Source organism: Rhinolophus hipposideros (assembly GCF_964194185.1).
Source record: "Rhinolophus hipposideros genome assembly, chromosome: 8".
NCBI lineage: Eukaryota > Metazoa > Chordata > Mammalia > Chiroptera > Rhinolophidae > Rhinolophus > Rhinolophus hipposideros.
In genome coordinates, this window is record NC_138054.1 from 17,597,278 (window position 1) to 17,614,982 (window position 17,705).

The following is a 17,705-nucleotide window of genomic DNA, read 5'->3' on the forward strand; positions in this document are numbered from 1 at the left end:
TCTCCCATCATCACAGTCCTTCTATCCTTTCCACCAGATAATTGCCCCTAAGCCCTTCCTACATAGAAGTTCATAACCTCCTTCCTTACCCCACATCTTGTCCACAATCCCACATGAATGTGTCAAAGGCATGATGTTGGGACGGAAGTTCCAAAATGTTGTCTGAAAACTGAAATGGAATAAGTTTATGCTCGTTTAAAAAAAAGTGGAGGAGGGACTTGCAGTTTCTGGTTGTGCGTATTAGGGAGCTTAGAAGTCTCCACTCCTCCTAACAAGCAGAAAGTTGAACAGACTGAAAAAAAAACCAATAACTCTTCTTCTTCTTTTTTTTAATTTATTGGGGTGACAATTGTTAGTGAAATTACATAGATTTCAGGTGTACAATTCTATATTACATCATCTATAAATCCCATTGTGTGTTCACCACCCAGAGTCAGTTCTCCTTCCATCACCATATATTTGATCAATAACTCTTCTTAAATCCATAAGAGAAGCGGGGACACAGAGCACGCTGCTGTCCCCAAGATCTGAGAGACAGGCAAATACAGAAATTGCAGTCTCTGGAGCAGAGACTCATGAAGTAAACTGCTACAGGAACCAGTGCTGGGGTAGGAAAACCTGAACTGTACTTGACAACTTTTGGAAGCTCAATGTGGACAACTCTGAGAGTTAAGAACTCCAGTGGGACCAGGTCATAGGGGTAATGGGGATGGGGGAAGGGGTGCTCCACAATACTGTGAGATTTGCCTACAGCGTTTGATCAAGTTTCTACAGTAAATATTCAGGGAAAATCCCTTTAGCTTCCAGCAGGGGAGGAGAAAAGGAAACACTTGAAGTCAATCAGAACACTGTTCTTAACAAGGCCTGTCCTCAGAGAAACTAATTAACCAGAGCCTAACCTGGTAGGATGTTATCAGTGCCTAATTGGACTGGGGAAGGGAAATGCTCAACTCTAAATGGCTCTAGTCTTCCACACTGGGCAGGGAAATACCCAAGTCCAGCCCACTCTAGCCATTCTGTCCCACCTAAGGGGGAAGAAAACAATTGAGAAACACTTGTGAAGTTCATGTCCAGAGACATAGGCTCATTATAAGACTGAGACCTAATCATAGGACTAAAGTATGCTTACCCTCCCCATACTTCACCACCACATTGCTAAAGTCCTATTTGCAGTTCCTTTTACCCAGTATATCATGTTCACCTATCAAAAAAAAAAATTGCAAGGCATATGTGGCGACAGAGCCAGGAGTGCAGTTTTCAGGCTCTCGCCCTCACGTAGAAACATGCTGGTTCAGGTAGTAAATGGCCATCAACTGTGATTGGATAGCCATCAGCTGTGGCTAGTTGGCCGTCAGCTGTAACCAGTGAGCCACTGGCCACTAATATAACTTCCGTGGCTACAATGGCAGAAGACGGGGGCTAGCAAGAAGATGGTGGCTGAGCTAGCAAGAGAGGATTACAGTTAGCACAGCAGATTGCAGCTAGCAAGTGAGGTTGGTTGGCAGAGAGAAGTGGACGGCAGGTCTCGGATAGTGTGGCTCCTGCTTCCTGTGTCTCCAACCCAGCCACCAGCGAAACTATAGTGGTATGACTCCCCTCTCTATGGCTCTGTGAATGTTCCTTTTTGGCCTCACCATGTCCTGCGTTCTTATGTGGGGAGCAGGACCAGAGACCCCGCATGCCACCCCACATGACAGCATACTAAATGGTAGAAAACACAATTTGAAGAGATAAAGCAAGCATCAGAACCAGACGTAGCAGGGGTGTTAGAATTTTCAAACTGGGAATTTAAAACAGTTATGATTTACATGCTAAGGGCTCTAAAGGTAAAGTAGACAGCATGCAAAAACAGATGGGCAGTGTAAGCAGAGAGAAAGATTTAAATAAAGAACCAAAAAGAAATGCTGGAGATCAAAAACACCGTAACAGAAATGAAGCATGACTTTGATAGGTTTATTAGTGGACTGGACATGGTTGAGGAAAGAATCGCTGAGCTAGACTGTATATCAATAGAATGTTCAAAAACAAACAAAAAAACAAAACAACAAAGACTTAAAAAACCCAGAATGTCCAAGGATTGTGTGACAACTACAAAACAGTAATAAATGTTTCACATATGCATAATGCGAATATCAGGAGAAGAAAGAGAGAAGGGAACAGAAGAAATATTTGAAACCATAATAACTAAGAATGTCTCCTGAATGAATGTCAGACACCAAACCACAGATCCAGGAAGCTCAGAGAACACCAAACAGTATAAATGCCTAAAAACTACACCTTAGCATATCATTTTCAAATTACAGAAAATCAAAAATAAGAAAAAATTCTGAAAGAAGCCAGAGGAAAGCAAAACCCTATCTACAGAGGAACAAAGATGAGAGTTACATATGACTGCTTTTCAGAAACCATCTAAGAAAGAAGAGAGTGGAGTGAAATATTTAGTGTTGAGATAAAAAAATAAAAAACTGACAAGCTAGAATTCTGTATCCTGCAAAATTATCCTCCAAAAGTGAAGTAAAAATAAAGGCTTTCTCAAGCAAAAATTTAGGGAATTTGTTGCCAGTAAACTTGCCTTACAGTAAATATTAAAACAAGTTCTTTAAAGTCAGAAACTTGCATCTATATAAAGAAAGGAAGAGATTCAAGAAGGAATAAGTGAAGGTAAAATAAAAAATGTTATTTTTCATATTCTTAATTGATCTAACAGATAATAATTTGTTCAAAATTATAGCAATGATGTATTCAATTATGTATATTTCTGTATATATCATATATATACATAATTTCATATATATATGAAATTAATGGCAGCAATGATACAAGGGACAGGAGGAAAGGATTAAGACTATTTTGTTATTATAAGGTACGTACACTACTGTGAAGTCATATAGTATGATTTGAAAGTGATCTTGGTCTTGGATTAGTTGTAAATGTGTATTGCAAACTTAAACAAGTTAAAAAATAATATATGCTCAGAAAGCAGAGAAAATGGAATCATATAAAATGCTCAATTAAAACCACAAATATCAGAAAAGGAGTGGAAGAAAAAATAGAAACAAATAACAAAGACAACAGATAGAAAACAGTAGTGAATGTTTTAGGTATTAATCCATCAATAATCACTTTCAATGTCAGTGGTCTAAATACACCAATTAAAACACAGAGATTGTCAGAGTGGATCAAAAAACACTACCTAACTATATGTTGTCTACAAGAAATCCATTTTAAATATAAAGACACATATAGATTAAAAATAAATGGACACAACACCTGAAACTAATAAAAAAAGAAAAAATAAATAAATAAATAAATAAATAAATAAAAAATAATAAATAAATAAAGTACTGAAAGAAAAAAAATATTAATGCTATCCATACCTATGTTTAATTTATATAAAATGAACCTTGTTATGTAAAAACAAAGAAAAATAAATAAATAAATAAATAAATAAATAGACACAGAAACATATATTAATACCATGCTAACACTAATCAAAAGAGGGTGTAGCTATGTTAGTTTCAGACAGAGCAGACTTCCAAGTAAGGAAAGTTATCAGGGATAAAGGGCATTGTATAATGATAAAGGGGTCAGTTCTCCAAGAAAACATAATTCTTAGCGTGTATGTACCTGATTCTATCAGTCACACTGATAGAACTGCGAGAAGAAATAGATGAAGCCATTGTCATAGTTGGAAACTTCAACATCCCTCTCAGAAATGGACAGATCCATTGGCAGAAGATGAGTAAGGATGTAGTTGAACTCAACACCTTCAATCAACTGGGTACAATGGACATCTGTAGGCTAGCCAATAGCAGCAGAATACACATTTTTCTCAACCTCACACATAACATTCACGAAGACAGATCACATTTTGAGTCATAAAACACACCTTAGCGAATTTGAAAGAATAGATTCATATAACATCTGCTCTCAGACCACAATGAAATTAAACTAGAAATCAGTAACAGAAAGGTAACTGGAAAAGCCCAAAATACATGGAAATTAAACAATGCACTTTGAATGACATATGGGTCAAAGAAGAAATTTAAAAATATTTTGAACTCAGATGTTAACTAGCTTTATTGTGGTGATCATTTCACAATATATACAAATAACAGATCATTATGCCATATACCTGAAGCTAATATAATGCTGTATGTCCATTATACCTCAATTAAAAAAGTATTTTGAGCTAAATTAAAATGAAAACATAAGCTCAAAATTTTGAAGATGCAGTAAAAACTGAAAATAGTGCTTAGAGGGGTATTTATAGTATTGAGTGAATATAATAGGAAAGAAGAAAGCTCTAAAATCAATAGTCTAAGTTTCTACCATAGGAAACTAGGAAAAGAAGAAAAATAATAATAATTAGAGCAAAAATCAATAAAATTGAAAACAGGAAATCATAAGAGAAAATCAAACCAACCAAAAGCTTGTTCTTTGAAATGATCGATAAAATTGATAAGTCTCTAGACAGGCTAAATAAAGAAAAAAGAGAAAGGACACAAATCGCTAACATCAGAAATTACAGAAACCATCACTACAGATCCCATGGAAACTAAACGGATAATAAAGGAATACTGTGATCAACTCTATGCCTAGAAATTTGATAACCTAGATTAAATGAACCAATTTATTGAAAGACATAGCTCCAAAACTCACACAAAATGAAGTAGACAATCTGAATAGGCCTATGTATAAAGAAATTGAATCAATAATTAATAACCTTACAAAAACTAGAAGGCAACAGGCCCAGATGGGTTCACTGGTGAATTCTACCAAGCATTTAAGGAATAAATTATGCCAATTATATGTAATCTATTTCAGAGGATAGAAGCAGAGGGAACACTTTCTAAGTCATTCTAAGAGGCCAGCATTACCCTAATACCAAAAGAAGACAAAGACATAAGAAAAGATACTACAGACCAATATATCTAATGAACATATAGGCAAAACTCTTCAACAAAATGTTAGCATGTCACATTCAAAAATATATAATAAGAATTGAACACCACAACCAAGTGGGATTTATCCTAGGTATGCAAGGCTGGTTTATCATTCAAAAATAAATTAATGTAATCTGTCATATCAGCAGAATAAAAAGGAAAAATTACATGAGCACATCAACAGATGCACAAAAGCAATTGATAAAATCCAACCTCTATTCATGATTTTTTTTAAATCAGTAAAATAGAACAAGAGAACTTTCTCAACTTGATAAAGACTACCTACAAAAAAACCTACAGCTAACATCAGACTTAGTGGTGATAACTCAAAACTTTCCCACTAACATCAGATATAAGGCAAATATGTCCCTCTCACCACTCCTTTTCAACGTCATATTGGAAGTTCTTGCTAATATTATTGGATAAGAAAAGGAATTAAAAGGTATACAGATTGGGAAGGAAGACATAAAATTGTCTTTCACCACAGGTGACATAATAATCATCTGTATACAAAAATCCAAAAGAATTGACAAGAAAGAACAAACCAACCATCCTGGAACTAATAAGCAACTATAGCAAGCAGCATTTGTTAGAGAATTTGCTACAAATGTACATTCTTGGGCCCACCCATTCCTACTGAATCTGAAACCCTGGGGGTGAGACTCGACAATCTGTTTTAACAAACCCTCCAAATGGCTATAATGTATGCTCAGAGTTCAAGGTCAAGAACCGCTGATGTAAGCGTTTTTCATGGTTCTTAATATTTCAACCCGGGTACCTTTCATACCCTGACTGTATAGGATCAGTGCTTATGCTCATGTCTACAAAATTAGGTATCTTCAATCTTGTTTTAAGCAAAATTGTGAAGTGGGTGAAATTTGTCTTTGACATCCTATCACCTCTTTGTTGGCCCAGTTTCTTGTCTGGTTTTCATCTATCAGGTCCCTCTTTACCTCTTCACTGGCTGAAACTCAAGGGATTTCTTCTTTAGGGTAGATTAGAGGCCCCTGCAGAATAAGATCTAAAAATACAATAACTCTAATTATAAAATTTAGTACAATGCAGGCTAAATGGGGAGGAATGTGGGGATGCCATTGACAGTGACCTTCCCAGGGCCCACAAGTTGCACCCAATGAACAGATGCCCATTCCCCTGACCTTAGTCAGAGGAGGACGAGCCCCTTCCCTTTGCTGTCTGGTTCCCAAAAAGGGGGCTGATGCAGTTTCAGAAGATCTAAAAATGCCTTTGGCACAGGCACCCTGGCGGGATGCTTCTTGCATCTCCTCCAAGCCTTGCCTGTGCCCTTTCTCCTAATTGCACCTGTTCATTTTGTCATCCACATGGTACTTTGCAGCTATTAGCTTTCCCAATGAAATAATGCAAAGCTTTGATGAGCATTCAGAGATCAGTTGGACTTCCTCAGGGAGCCAGCTCTTTCCTGAGGGGATTACATGGAGATAAGTCATATTTAGCTGGTGTCTGCTTATCCCTAGGCTTGCTTTAAACTGATTACCGAAATTCACTCTCCTACTCTCTCCCTTAGGACCACAGAACAAGGTGGTCCACCAATCTACCTTTCCAAGAACCCCATTTGCTTATGTGATAACTGATAGAGTTCAAACAAAATGCACAACCTTGACTCTTACCCAAACTGTCCCTTTCCTCTCTGCACACATGTGCTCATAGGCAAATGTATACCCACAAAGCTCACTAACGCTCTCTCAGCGTTGCTCATGTGTGATGGACAAACTCAGCAAAAACCCTCAATTATTGGCCGTTACTGGAAATCCCTACGTTTGGCTTTTTCTTTCACAATGTTTTGAACTGCCTGGGTGAGCCAAATTCTCCCTTTGGAGTTATCAGAACTCAGCAGGTTCAATTTGCTCCTAAATAGGATGCTGTCTGGTTGAGGGCACTCCTGAAACTTTCCAGAAGTAAGAAGCAGGTTGGTCAGAATATTTCAAAGGTGGAATAAAAATCATTTGAAATATGGACCAATGAGGTTAAAAATGAACGTGGTTTAGAGTCTGCAAATTAGGCCCGGAGTTCCAGGGAGCTGGAAGAAGTGCACAGCTGAACCCTCAGATTTGTCTACGTAAGCAAAGTGAAAGGGAGAGGTGAAGCAGATATCTAGGTATTCAGCCATTCTTTGCTCCAATCTTCAACCCTATTACTGAGTGAAAGGCCATTTGGGGGTAGAGACTAATTAATAAAATTGGCCATCTTCGCTAATCGGCCCCACCAGAAAATTGCTCTATTAGCAACAGGCTAAATATTATTTCTAGAGTTAATGATAGTGTGTTCATCTTGGGATAACACAAAGGTATTGTTAATGTTGCCTCTGCGCAGCAATTTTAACTAAAGAAGTCAGGAGATCCCAAATTACTGTTTCCACAGCAACTATAATTCAGTCGACTCTGCAAGGTTTTTCATAGATAAGGACAATACCTCTATATTATTGTTGCTGGGAGAAGTGCAGCTTTTTTATTTACATCCAAGTTCTGGAAAGTTCTATTCTGTAATCTTCTTTTTAGAAATGAGGTTGACAAAAATCCTTCTGAACCACTGAAAAGACACGTTTTGATAAACATTCATGTAGCTCAGAGCTTCACATTTATAGGGTCATATGGCCTCCTGGACAGGAAAATTTGAAAATCTTCTATTCCTCCCTAAGGAATATGATCCCAGCAATATAACCCCAGCAGCCAGGCTACCGGGACAAAGAAAAGAAGAGTTGGTGTACTCCAAAGTGGAAGATACACCCTCATTTAAAAATTCATGAGACTTAATCAGTTATACTGGTGATGATTGAATTTGTAATTTTAAATGAATGGTTTACTAATCTTGATTGGAGTTCCAGCATTTTTTTTTCAGTAGAAAAAAAAATCATTGAATGAGAAATAATGAGAAAAATTAGAAACAAGATTAAAGTGCTCATTTCAGTAAATATTTTAGAAAATTTGTCAGATACCAAAATGTGATAATGAAGTGGATTGACAAAAACTAATAATTTCCCAGTTAACACAGTTGCCCTTCCGGCCCAGAAAATTGTCTGGTATTGACACTGGGGTGAGATTAACCTAATCCTATTGCTGCTCTCCTTGAAAATGTATTAAGCTGGTTCTTACCTATTTATCAAAGAAGAAAATTATTATCCAAGATGACAGAGATAGAATCTGCCCCCAAACAGATGCAAAGCTAACAAGGAGGAGATTAAGAATGAAGTCAATAAGTGTAAAATAGTATAAATTTATGACCAAATAAAGCTAAATTAGAATTCCCCCTCGCCCCCCACAAATGCAGGCAGGGGGGGAGTTTAAAAAAAATTCACCGAGGGGTGGCCAGTCAGCGCATAGGCTCATAACACCAAGGTCGCCCACATGGGTCAGTGAGCTGCGCCCTCCACAACTAGATTGAAAACAACGACTTGACTTGGAGCTGATGGGTCCCAGAAAAATACACTGTTCCCCAATAAAAAAAAATTTACCAATAGTAACCAAAGAAAAAAGCTATAACCTAAGCTAATATATTTCAGGAACTGAGCAGCTTTTGGTTCCTAATTCTGCCCCTATTTCCCATCCCCTTAAAGACATCTAAAACAGAAGAATTGAAAAATATAAGAAAATTTCCCATAAATGAATAAAGGACCAAATCTATTCCAGGAAATATAATATAGAATGTATAAAACCTAAACATGTCTTAGTTAAGCTATTAAACTTCAAGGACAAAGATATAATTCTTCAGGTGTCAAACCAGAAAAAGTCAATTTCCTACAAGGGAAGAAAAACCAAACTGGCTTCAGCTTTCTCCTCTGCTACTTTTAGTGCCATGCTATCTGAAAATGGAGGACGAGAGAGACCTAAAGATGTTATATCCAGCCAAGATGTTAAAATATAAAGATGATGGGGAGACCTGCTTAGATCTGAAAAACTAAAGCAACCTTAAGACTTTTTCTGAAGAAAATACTTGATAATGAGAGTTCTGCCAATAAAAACGTATCAAAATAACTCAAAAATGAAGTTATGGTAAAATGACTGGTGTTTAAATGTAGGTATGTTTAAATGTAGAACTAATTCTAAACAACTATGAGAATTAATATTACAGATAGAATATAAATACTACCAGTTGGGCAAAATAAAAATAATAACCAAAAAATATGGAAGATAGGGGAACAGAGATAGAAAGAAGTGAAAAAATACTGATGTATGTATCTTTCCCAATTGATTCCCAATCAGTATTTTCTAAAATTATATAATGTACTTTAAAATATCAACACATAATTTTCCAGCCTCTTAATATTTTATAATTGTTTTTTTTTTACCTTAGAACTGTCATTCAGGACATACTTATAGTGCAGAAACTTTCATTTGAAGTTTATCATTTTTTCCTCTTTGATCTCTACTATTCAATCATAATTAAAATTTACACTTTTTATTTTTAAAAATAGCACCTAGGATAGCGTCTCATTTTACAAAACTCTGCAAATAGGTCTTCAATGATGCAATGATGTTCATCTAATATTAATGATGATTATTTCTAGATTTTGAGGCATTTTAAAAAAACTTTGATCTTTGTAATCTTCAGCATTTCAAAGCTTATTCTAAATCATTATACTTTGTGTTATGAAAACAACTGTGCAAATTTTCTAAAACTTAGGGGAAAATGATTAATTATGGTTGATGCAAATATTTGGAATTCTTTTCTTCTTCGTACTCTTCTGTAACTTTTTAAATTTAAAAAAATTAAAAGATTACTTTTTAAGAGTGGATAGAGAGTGAGGATCAGAGACCGTGTGTTTGAAGATATTCCCACCCACACAACTCCTTTAGGGGGAGTTGAGTCCAAGTAGCACTGAAATTTTTTCCAGACCCATCTTAATGACGGGTTGTAGAAGCTAGATGTAGAAGCCACTAGCTCTCAGTGAGCATATCTTTATGGGGATGGCTTAACGGACTATTTTCTTCTCACCAGAAGGTATGGAACAGATTTGGGCACACTATGAAAGAGGACAGGAGATCTCCTTTGAAAACAATTGCACTTTGGGGATCAAACATTTTTTAACAGCTGTGTTGAGAGATAATTCACATAACATTCACTCTTCTAAAATGTACAGTTCAATGGTTTTTAGTATATTTTACCAAGTTGTGAAACCATCACCACTGTCTAACTCCAGAACATTTTCATTACCCCCAAAAGAAACCCCATACTCATTAGCAGTCACTCCCTGTCCCTTCCTCCCACCAGCCCCTGGCAACCACCAATCTACTTTCCGTCTCTGTAGATTTGTTTATTCTGATTATTTCATGTAAATGGAATCATACAAATATGGTCTTTTGTGACTGACTTCATTCACTCAAAAGAATGTTTTTAATGTTCACCCATTTTGTAATATGCATCAGTACTTGATTTATTTTATTAATGCCAAATAGTATTCCATTGTTTGGATATATCACATTTTGTTTATTTATTCATCAGTTGATGGACATTCTGGTTGCTTCCACATTGGCAATTATGAATAATGCTGCTATGAACATTTATTTACAAGTTTTTGTGTGGACATATGTTTTCATTTTTCTTGGGTATATACATAGGGATGGAATTGCTGAATCATAGGGTAACTCTGTTTAGGAGCTCAAACATTCAAACTCCCCTCTTCCTTTTTGTTCCTAGGCAGAAATGGTGCATAGTGCTTTCCAGGCCCAGCGAGCTTTCCTTCTGATGGCTTCTCAGTACCAACAACCCCAGGAGGTAAGAGTGTTGCCTAGAACATAGTGCTGCCTAGGAAATGGGCAGTGTAAAATAGAAACAAGGAAGCAACAGAACCAGTTACTGTGAGAGACATCCCAAAAATAAGATTCACATATAGGTTCTGTCTCTAATCCAGATCCCGATATGTAACATTTCTTCTGTTTTCATAATCTTGTTGTGGTCAAATTCTTACTATAACAATTGACATCACCAGTTTAAAAGGTCAATATTTATGTCATTTCTATCCTATTATTTTCACAAGTCTCACAATTGTTTTATAATCAAGAAGTGTTTACTGCTAAATTTTAATTCATGCTTTGTGCTGCTTTGTTTTCAAAAAGTGTTCACATCTACTGTCATCGATATTGTCTATGTATGAATTTGATTATCTTCTGTTTCATACGTAGCATAGATAGGCTAAATCAGTGTGTAACGAATGAAATTATTCGTTTAAAAGTAGATCGATTACCAGCATACCTTGTTAAATAAGAAAAAAGTAAGAATTGTTCTTCCGACTAAATATCTGCCTCTGAATTTCAGTAACAACCATATAAATATAGAAAATAATTTAATATTCATTTATAAAAAATAGCTTAAATTTAAAAGCTCATTTTGAATTCTAAAACAAACTCTTGAAATTGAAAAAGTTGAGCTGAGAATCCTGGGAAACTTTGACTTTCAGGGGATGAAGCTCAACTCCATAAAGGACCAAGACCTGAGACCTAGACCCACCCTGGAACAGTGGTTCCTAGCCCTGCCTGTGCAGTGGAATTACCCAGGAAATATTTTTAAATACTAGTGCCTAGCTCACAGTCCAAGAGGTTCTGGTTTAATTGGTCTAAGGAGTGGTGTTGGCCTTAAGAGTTTGGAGGCTTATCAGGTGATTCTAACTCGTCATCAGAGCTGCCATCCACCACCTGGATGGAAATTCCTTGTGGAAAATGATGTGTTAGCACACAGCCTAGCCAGGTAGCTTTGTAGGGATCAAAATATTCTATGATACTCTGTGGATTCATTTCTTCTTTGGCTTTCTCAGTCCCTGATATTTTTTTTTTTTCCCTTTGCAAAAGAAAAGAGTGAAAGTAGGAAATCACAATGTGATGCATTCTAGAAACAGCCTTTGTCTGGCTTTTTGGTGATTAAAGTGAGGTGACTTCAATGCATCATTAAGAGTCTCAGATGGAGGGAAGAACCAGGAGTTTCTTGGCTGGCACCCCACTCAATCCTTTCTTTAAGCACAAAACAAAAGACCTCTCTATTGGCTTTGCAAGCCTTACACATAACTGTCACTCATTAAATACTGGGTGAAAAAGTGAATGAGTGAACAAACAAACATATGAATGAATGCACTGGGACCATGGCATCCCAACCCCAAATGAGCCATGGTCAGGGATAATGTATGACTTAGCTTATGGCTATACGGATTCTTGGGTGTAACATCTGTAGTTCCACCTTCTTACTCTGCTGCCTTCTTGATAAAAGGGAGAGAACTGGATCTGTTCCAGGGGACTTGTAGCCAGGAAGGGCATGTGCTGGCAATGTTTCCTGTAGCATTTATTATGTGCTCTGAGTGTAATAAGCCCCAGCAGGACCAGGGAGGCAAAATGCAAAGCAGTGTTTGGATGCCCACCTCCTTTTTGTCATCTCGATCTTTACCCGGATGACTGTCCCAGTAGTTCCACTCAGTGGAAAAGCAGACTTGTGAGGTCATCACCAGTGGTGAGAACAGTCCACAGCCAGGCCTTGCTTTTCCCCATGTATATTCTAGAAGATATATCATGAAGAAGATTGCCATTCACTCAACAGTTTCTCATAGGAACAATATTGTAATTGTCCATGTCAACCTCCTTTCCTTCTTTCAGGAGACTATTAACACTTATAATTTTAGCTCTCATTGTCATATGGCAGTGGTTCCCAGACTTTAGTGTGTATGAGAGTCACATGCAGGGTTATTTAAGACATAGATTGTTGGACGCCACTTACAGAGCTTGCAATTCAATAACTCCTGGTTGAGGCCTAAGAACCTGCATTTCTGAAAGGTTCTTAATAATGGTCCAGGGACCACACTTTGAGAACCTGTGTTGTATGGATGGCTCTCGCTGTTATGTCTCTAGCTCAGATTTGTTTCAGGTGCTTCTAAATTTCATTTTCAGCTGCCCCTAGAGTACTGCTTCTCAAACTCTAGTCTTCTTTTGAATCACCTAGAGATCTTGTTAAAGTGCAGGGTCTCAATCAGTGGGTCTAGGATGGAGCTCGAGAGTCTGTAGTTCTAATGAGCTCCCAGACACTGCTGCTGCTGGTGGTCTGTTGCTGTGCTTTAAGCTGCAAGAACTTAGAAGTCACCACCTGAAATCCCCACAAGCATAAAATCCCTCAGAAGCCAAATATCAAACTCCTGTTCTTTTCTCCTAACATTTCCATATCAAAGCAAGCTGTGTTATGCTGCTGTAACAAACATCTCCAAAATCTTGGTGACTTACAATAGCCGAGGTTGTTTTGTTGCTCACACTACATGCCTAAACAAGGTGACTTACTTTCTAGTGGAGGAGTTATTGAATTATTTCTCAGATAATTATTTACTTATATACATATAGTTGTAATAGGGCTCTGAGATAAAATGGTAGAGAATGAATCTTTAATGGGAGTTCTAAGCATTGGGAAGGGAAGATACTTTAAGCCAGGAGGACCTCCAAGGGGGTGCCCTCAATCTTGCTGATGATGGTGACCACTAATGCTGCAGAAGCATGAGGCAAGACCAAACTAACATTTGTGGTCAGTTGTGGCCTAAAGATGGTGTAAGCAGCAAGATGCCCAAAACTGAGCGTGAACACCCTGGCCAGCAGGAAGCTGGGCACCTCCTAGAGCACAGGAGAGTACTGATAAAATACTGGAATCCACAATGATACAAGCTCACCATTAATCAGTGGACAAATATTTATCAAGTGCTTACCATGATCCAGGCACTGTAAAAACAAACACTTATGAGATGGAGCAGGGCATATATCGAATATTAGGTGGGAGGAGCCCTTAGGAATCATCTCTTGCAGCACTCTGAATTTAAAGATGAGGCAGGAGCAGTTCAGAGACTGGGTAACTGGTTTACTCACTATTTCCAAAGCTGATGAATTGGCCCAGGATAACTCTGATCCCCAGAAATCTGAGCCAACACACTTCACCACTGCACAGCTGTCTCCAGTGCTCTACAATGTTGCTTTAAGCCAGAGTGCCAGCTTTCAAAGAGATTTGATTTAGTAAAGGGTGACTATCAAAGAATAAAAGTATTTTATATTTATCAATTACGAGCGAGGTAGACCAATAATGCTACTGAAATTCAGGGAAGTGGAGATCTTGTAGACAAAGATATCAGGAAAGATATTATGGAGGAATAAAATGACAATACTAAGGCAAAAATACAGCTGCTGTCAATGTAATATTGGTATTACAGTAATATTAATAAAGTGGTGGATTTATTTAGCACAAATTAGAAAAACAAATCCTGGGTTAAATATGTTTAGGGAAATCCCATACCTTGTTCAGTAAAGAAACATGTTAAACCTTATTAAACTCAGGTCTTCCCAAACTTATTTGACATGGAGGCTTTTTGTAGAGTGACATCTATTCACATTCTACAGAAGGCTGGTGTACCACTTTGGAAAATGCAGACCTGCACATTTCTTTTAAGTTGCTTTAAATGTTTGATTGTCGTTGCTTTATTCTAACAATTGAGGGGATTCTATGGTCGGCTGAAGTCTCAGATGGGTCCCAAGATTCCTACCACCTAATGCGTAATCCCCACCCTTTGAGTGGAGATAGAACCTGTGAATTTATAGGCTATCACTCCTTTGAGTAGGTTATGAGCAGGGTAATGGGACAGCCACTCCAGTGGTTGCGTTGTATTATATAAGACTGTCATGGTGGCTGGAGAGATTCTTCCACTGGCCTGGAAGACATGAGCTACCACATCATGAGTAGGCAGCCTCTAGAAGCTGAGAGGGACCTCCTGCCAACAGCCAGCAATAAAACATGGATCTCAGTTGTACAACTACAAGTAACTGAATTCTGTCAACTACATAAGCCTTCAGGGGAACCCAACGTCCAGATGGGAATATGACCCGCCAACACCTTGTTTTCAGCCCAGTGAAAACCTGAGTAGAGATCATACAGAAATTGTGAGATGATAGACGGATATTGTTCTAAGCCACTAGGTTTGTGGTAATTTGTTATGCAGCAATAGAAAACTAATACAAATTGCCTCGATTTCCTTCTCCTTACCAGACTCCAAAACAACTATTATTTTTTAATTAAAGTTTATTGGGGTGATAATTGTTAGTAAAGTTACAGAGGTTTCTGTAATATGTCATCTATATATAACATTGTGTGTTTACTACCCAGAGTCAGTTCTCTTTCCATCACCATATATTTGTCCCCTTTACCCTCATCTACCACTCCACTCCCACCTTACCCTCTGGTAACCACTAAACTATTGTCTGTGTCTATGAGTTTTTGTTTCTTCATTTGTTTGTCTTGTTGTTTTCAGTTTTATATACTACAAATCACTGAAATCATTTGGATCTCTACTTTTTCTGTCTGACTTATTTCACTTAGCATGATAATCTCAAGATCCATCCATGTTGTTGCAAATGGTACTATTTCATCTTTTCTTATGGCAGAATTCCATTGTGTATATATACTGTATCTTCTTTATCCAACCATCTATTGAAGGACACTTGTTATTTCCGTGTCTTGGCCACCATAAATAAAGCTACAGTGTTACATCGGAGCGTATATATATATCTTTATGGATAATGTTTTCAGATTTTTGGGGTAGATACCCAGGAGAGGGATTGCTGGGTCATATGGTAATTCTATTCGTAATTTTTTGAGGAACCTCCACACTGCCTTCCATAACGGCTGCACCAGTCTGCATTCCCACCAACAGTGTGTGAGGGTTCCTTTTTCTCCACAGCCTCTCCAGCACTTGTTACTATTTGTCTTGTTGATGATAGCCATTCTGACTGGGGTGAGGTGATATCTCATTGTGGTTTTTATTTGTATTTCTCTGATGATTAGTGATGTTGAGCATTTTTTCATATGTCTATTTGCCATTTGTATGTCCTCTTTGGAGGAATGTCTCTTCAGGTCCTCTGCCAATTTTTAAATTGGATTTTTTATTTTTTTATTGTTGAATTGTATGAGTTCCTTATATATTTTGGATATTAGCCCCTTATCGGAGGCATTGTTTGCAAAAATCTTCTCCCATTCGCTTGGCTGCCTCTTTATTTTGTCAATGGGTTTTAAAGCTAAAATAAAAATAATTGTTATTTTTAATAAGGTCATGAGCCACTGACCAAAATGTGAAGTTGCCCCCCCATTTGCTTTCTCTTCCCTGTCAGAGTTCCTCCATCCTCACCCCTCCATCTATCCTGTGAGAAGCAAGGTAAGAGGTTCATCTATAGGCCTGATTGACAGTGATAACATCCAATTTCAAATTTCCTTTACATAGACACTATATATAGTAAGAGCCACACATCAGAGTCATTTATGGGATTTATATGTCAAAATAAAACTGTAGAATGTGTTTAATTGGATAGAGGTGAAAGAAGTAGTTTTTTGGCATTGATACATTTCACATCACCTGGGAGAAATGTGAAACATGATCTTTAATCATCTCCACCATAAATGACCCTACAAATGTAACCTCCAGTAGACCAGTGCCCTGGATGGCCAATACCCCAAGAAAGACTATCACCAGGGGTTTCCAGGCAGTCACCACCCCCCCCCAGGCCCTACCTCCTCCAGCTCCAGGTAATTTGCAAGCAGATGGGCAGCAGTGGGATGGTAGAGAACCACCTCTGTTGTGCTGTAAGTAGAGCAGGCATTCTCCTTCCCTCCCATGTACTCTCTTCATGTTTTCTCCAATATTTCTCATGCTGCAAAGACCTGACAATGAAATGTCTGTGCATGCATGTGCATGCCTGTGTGTGGGTTTGTGTGCCCCTGTGTGTGTGTGTGTGTGTGTGTGTGTGTGTGTGTGTGTGTGTATGTGATTAATGTGTACTGGGACACAAAGAAAAAATTAATCCTAAGTTTCCAACTTTAAGGAAGATGGTTTATGGTCGTTGATTGCCCTGTCTTCTGTCTTCTTCAGGGTGACTGGTGGCAAATTGATCTGGGAAAGTCCATAGTACTTTTCCACGGAACCATTTTAGCCAAACCAACTTGTCTAAGTTACCCACTTAGGGGAAGACAGTTTTACTGTAAGCCCATGATTCCCATGATTCCCTATCTCTATTATAGGGATAATAGTTTCCTACTTCATAAAGTTCTTGTGAAGACTGAATGAGAAAAAGCAACAAGTATCAAGGTAACTGGTATTAGTTAAATGTGCCAAGCAAGTATTTTAAATATATAATTCTACATTTATCTTGAAACTAGAAAAGAAAAACCACAAGAGAAATAAAAGGTAAAAAGTTTTCATCCTTTGGATCCTACTGTTACGATTTTTATTAAGCAGAGGTATTTTCCAGTGGTCTGGGTTGACAGAGTGTCAGGAAGGAGAACGCTTTAGAATGAATCTAACCAGTGGCTCACTTCATGACCTTTTCCAAATGAACGCTATAGTCTCACTTCCTAAATATGCTTGAGTTTCTGCACTTACTGATATGGCTGAAGGGATTGGTTCTCTTCACTACCAACCCAAAAGCACCCAAAGGCAGTAATTTCTAGAATAAGAGTATAACCTTTAAGCCCAACTAAAATATCCTCTCAGGTACAATCTGTGAAGAGCAGGTTAAAAACTAATTCCTTACTGATACCTACAGATTTGGGTTTGGGTAACCGGAAGCTTTCTGAGGAGCATTTTATGTTGTAGGTGGAGAAGTGAGGCAAAAAGAAGCCTTTGCTTTTCGTATGAGCCTTTCCATGGCAAGAAAATTACCTCGGTAATTACACCCTGGCTAGCATGTGAAGGCTGGATATAGATGCTGGTTCACGAAGAATAAAACATCAGGG

The 17,705-nt window shown here is 37.7% G+C and overlaps 1 protein-coding gene across 2 annotated transcripts in view; it reads left to right on the plus strand.

Annotated features, from left to right (window-relative positions):
- Window positions 1-17,705, plus strand: part of CAP2 (cyclase associated actin cytoskeleton regulatory protein 2) — a 142,082-nt gene that overhangs the window by 41,713 nt on the left and 82,664 nt on the right. For both annotated transcript variants that reach the window (XR_013993898.1, XM_081057890.1), the window contains exon 4: window positions 10,617-10,694. Coding sequence is in view for 1 of the 2 variants with exons in the window: in XM_081057890.1 (XP_080914016.1) it covers window positions 10,617-10,694 (78 nt within the window). In the remaining variant the exon portion in view is untranslated. The remainder of the gene's footprint in view (window positions 1-10,616; window positions 10,695-17,705) is intronic.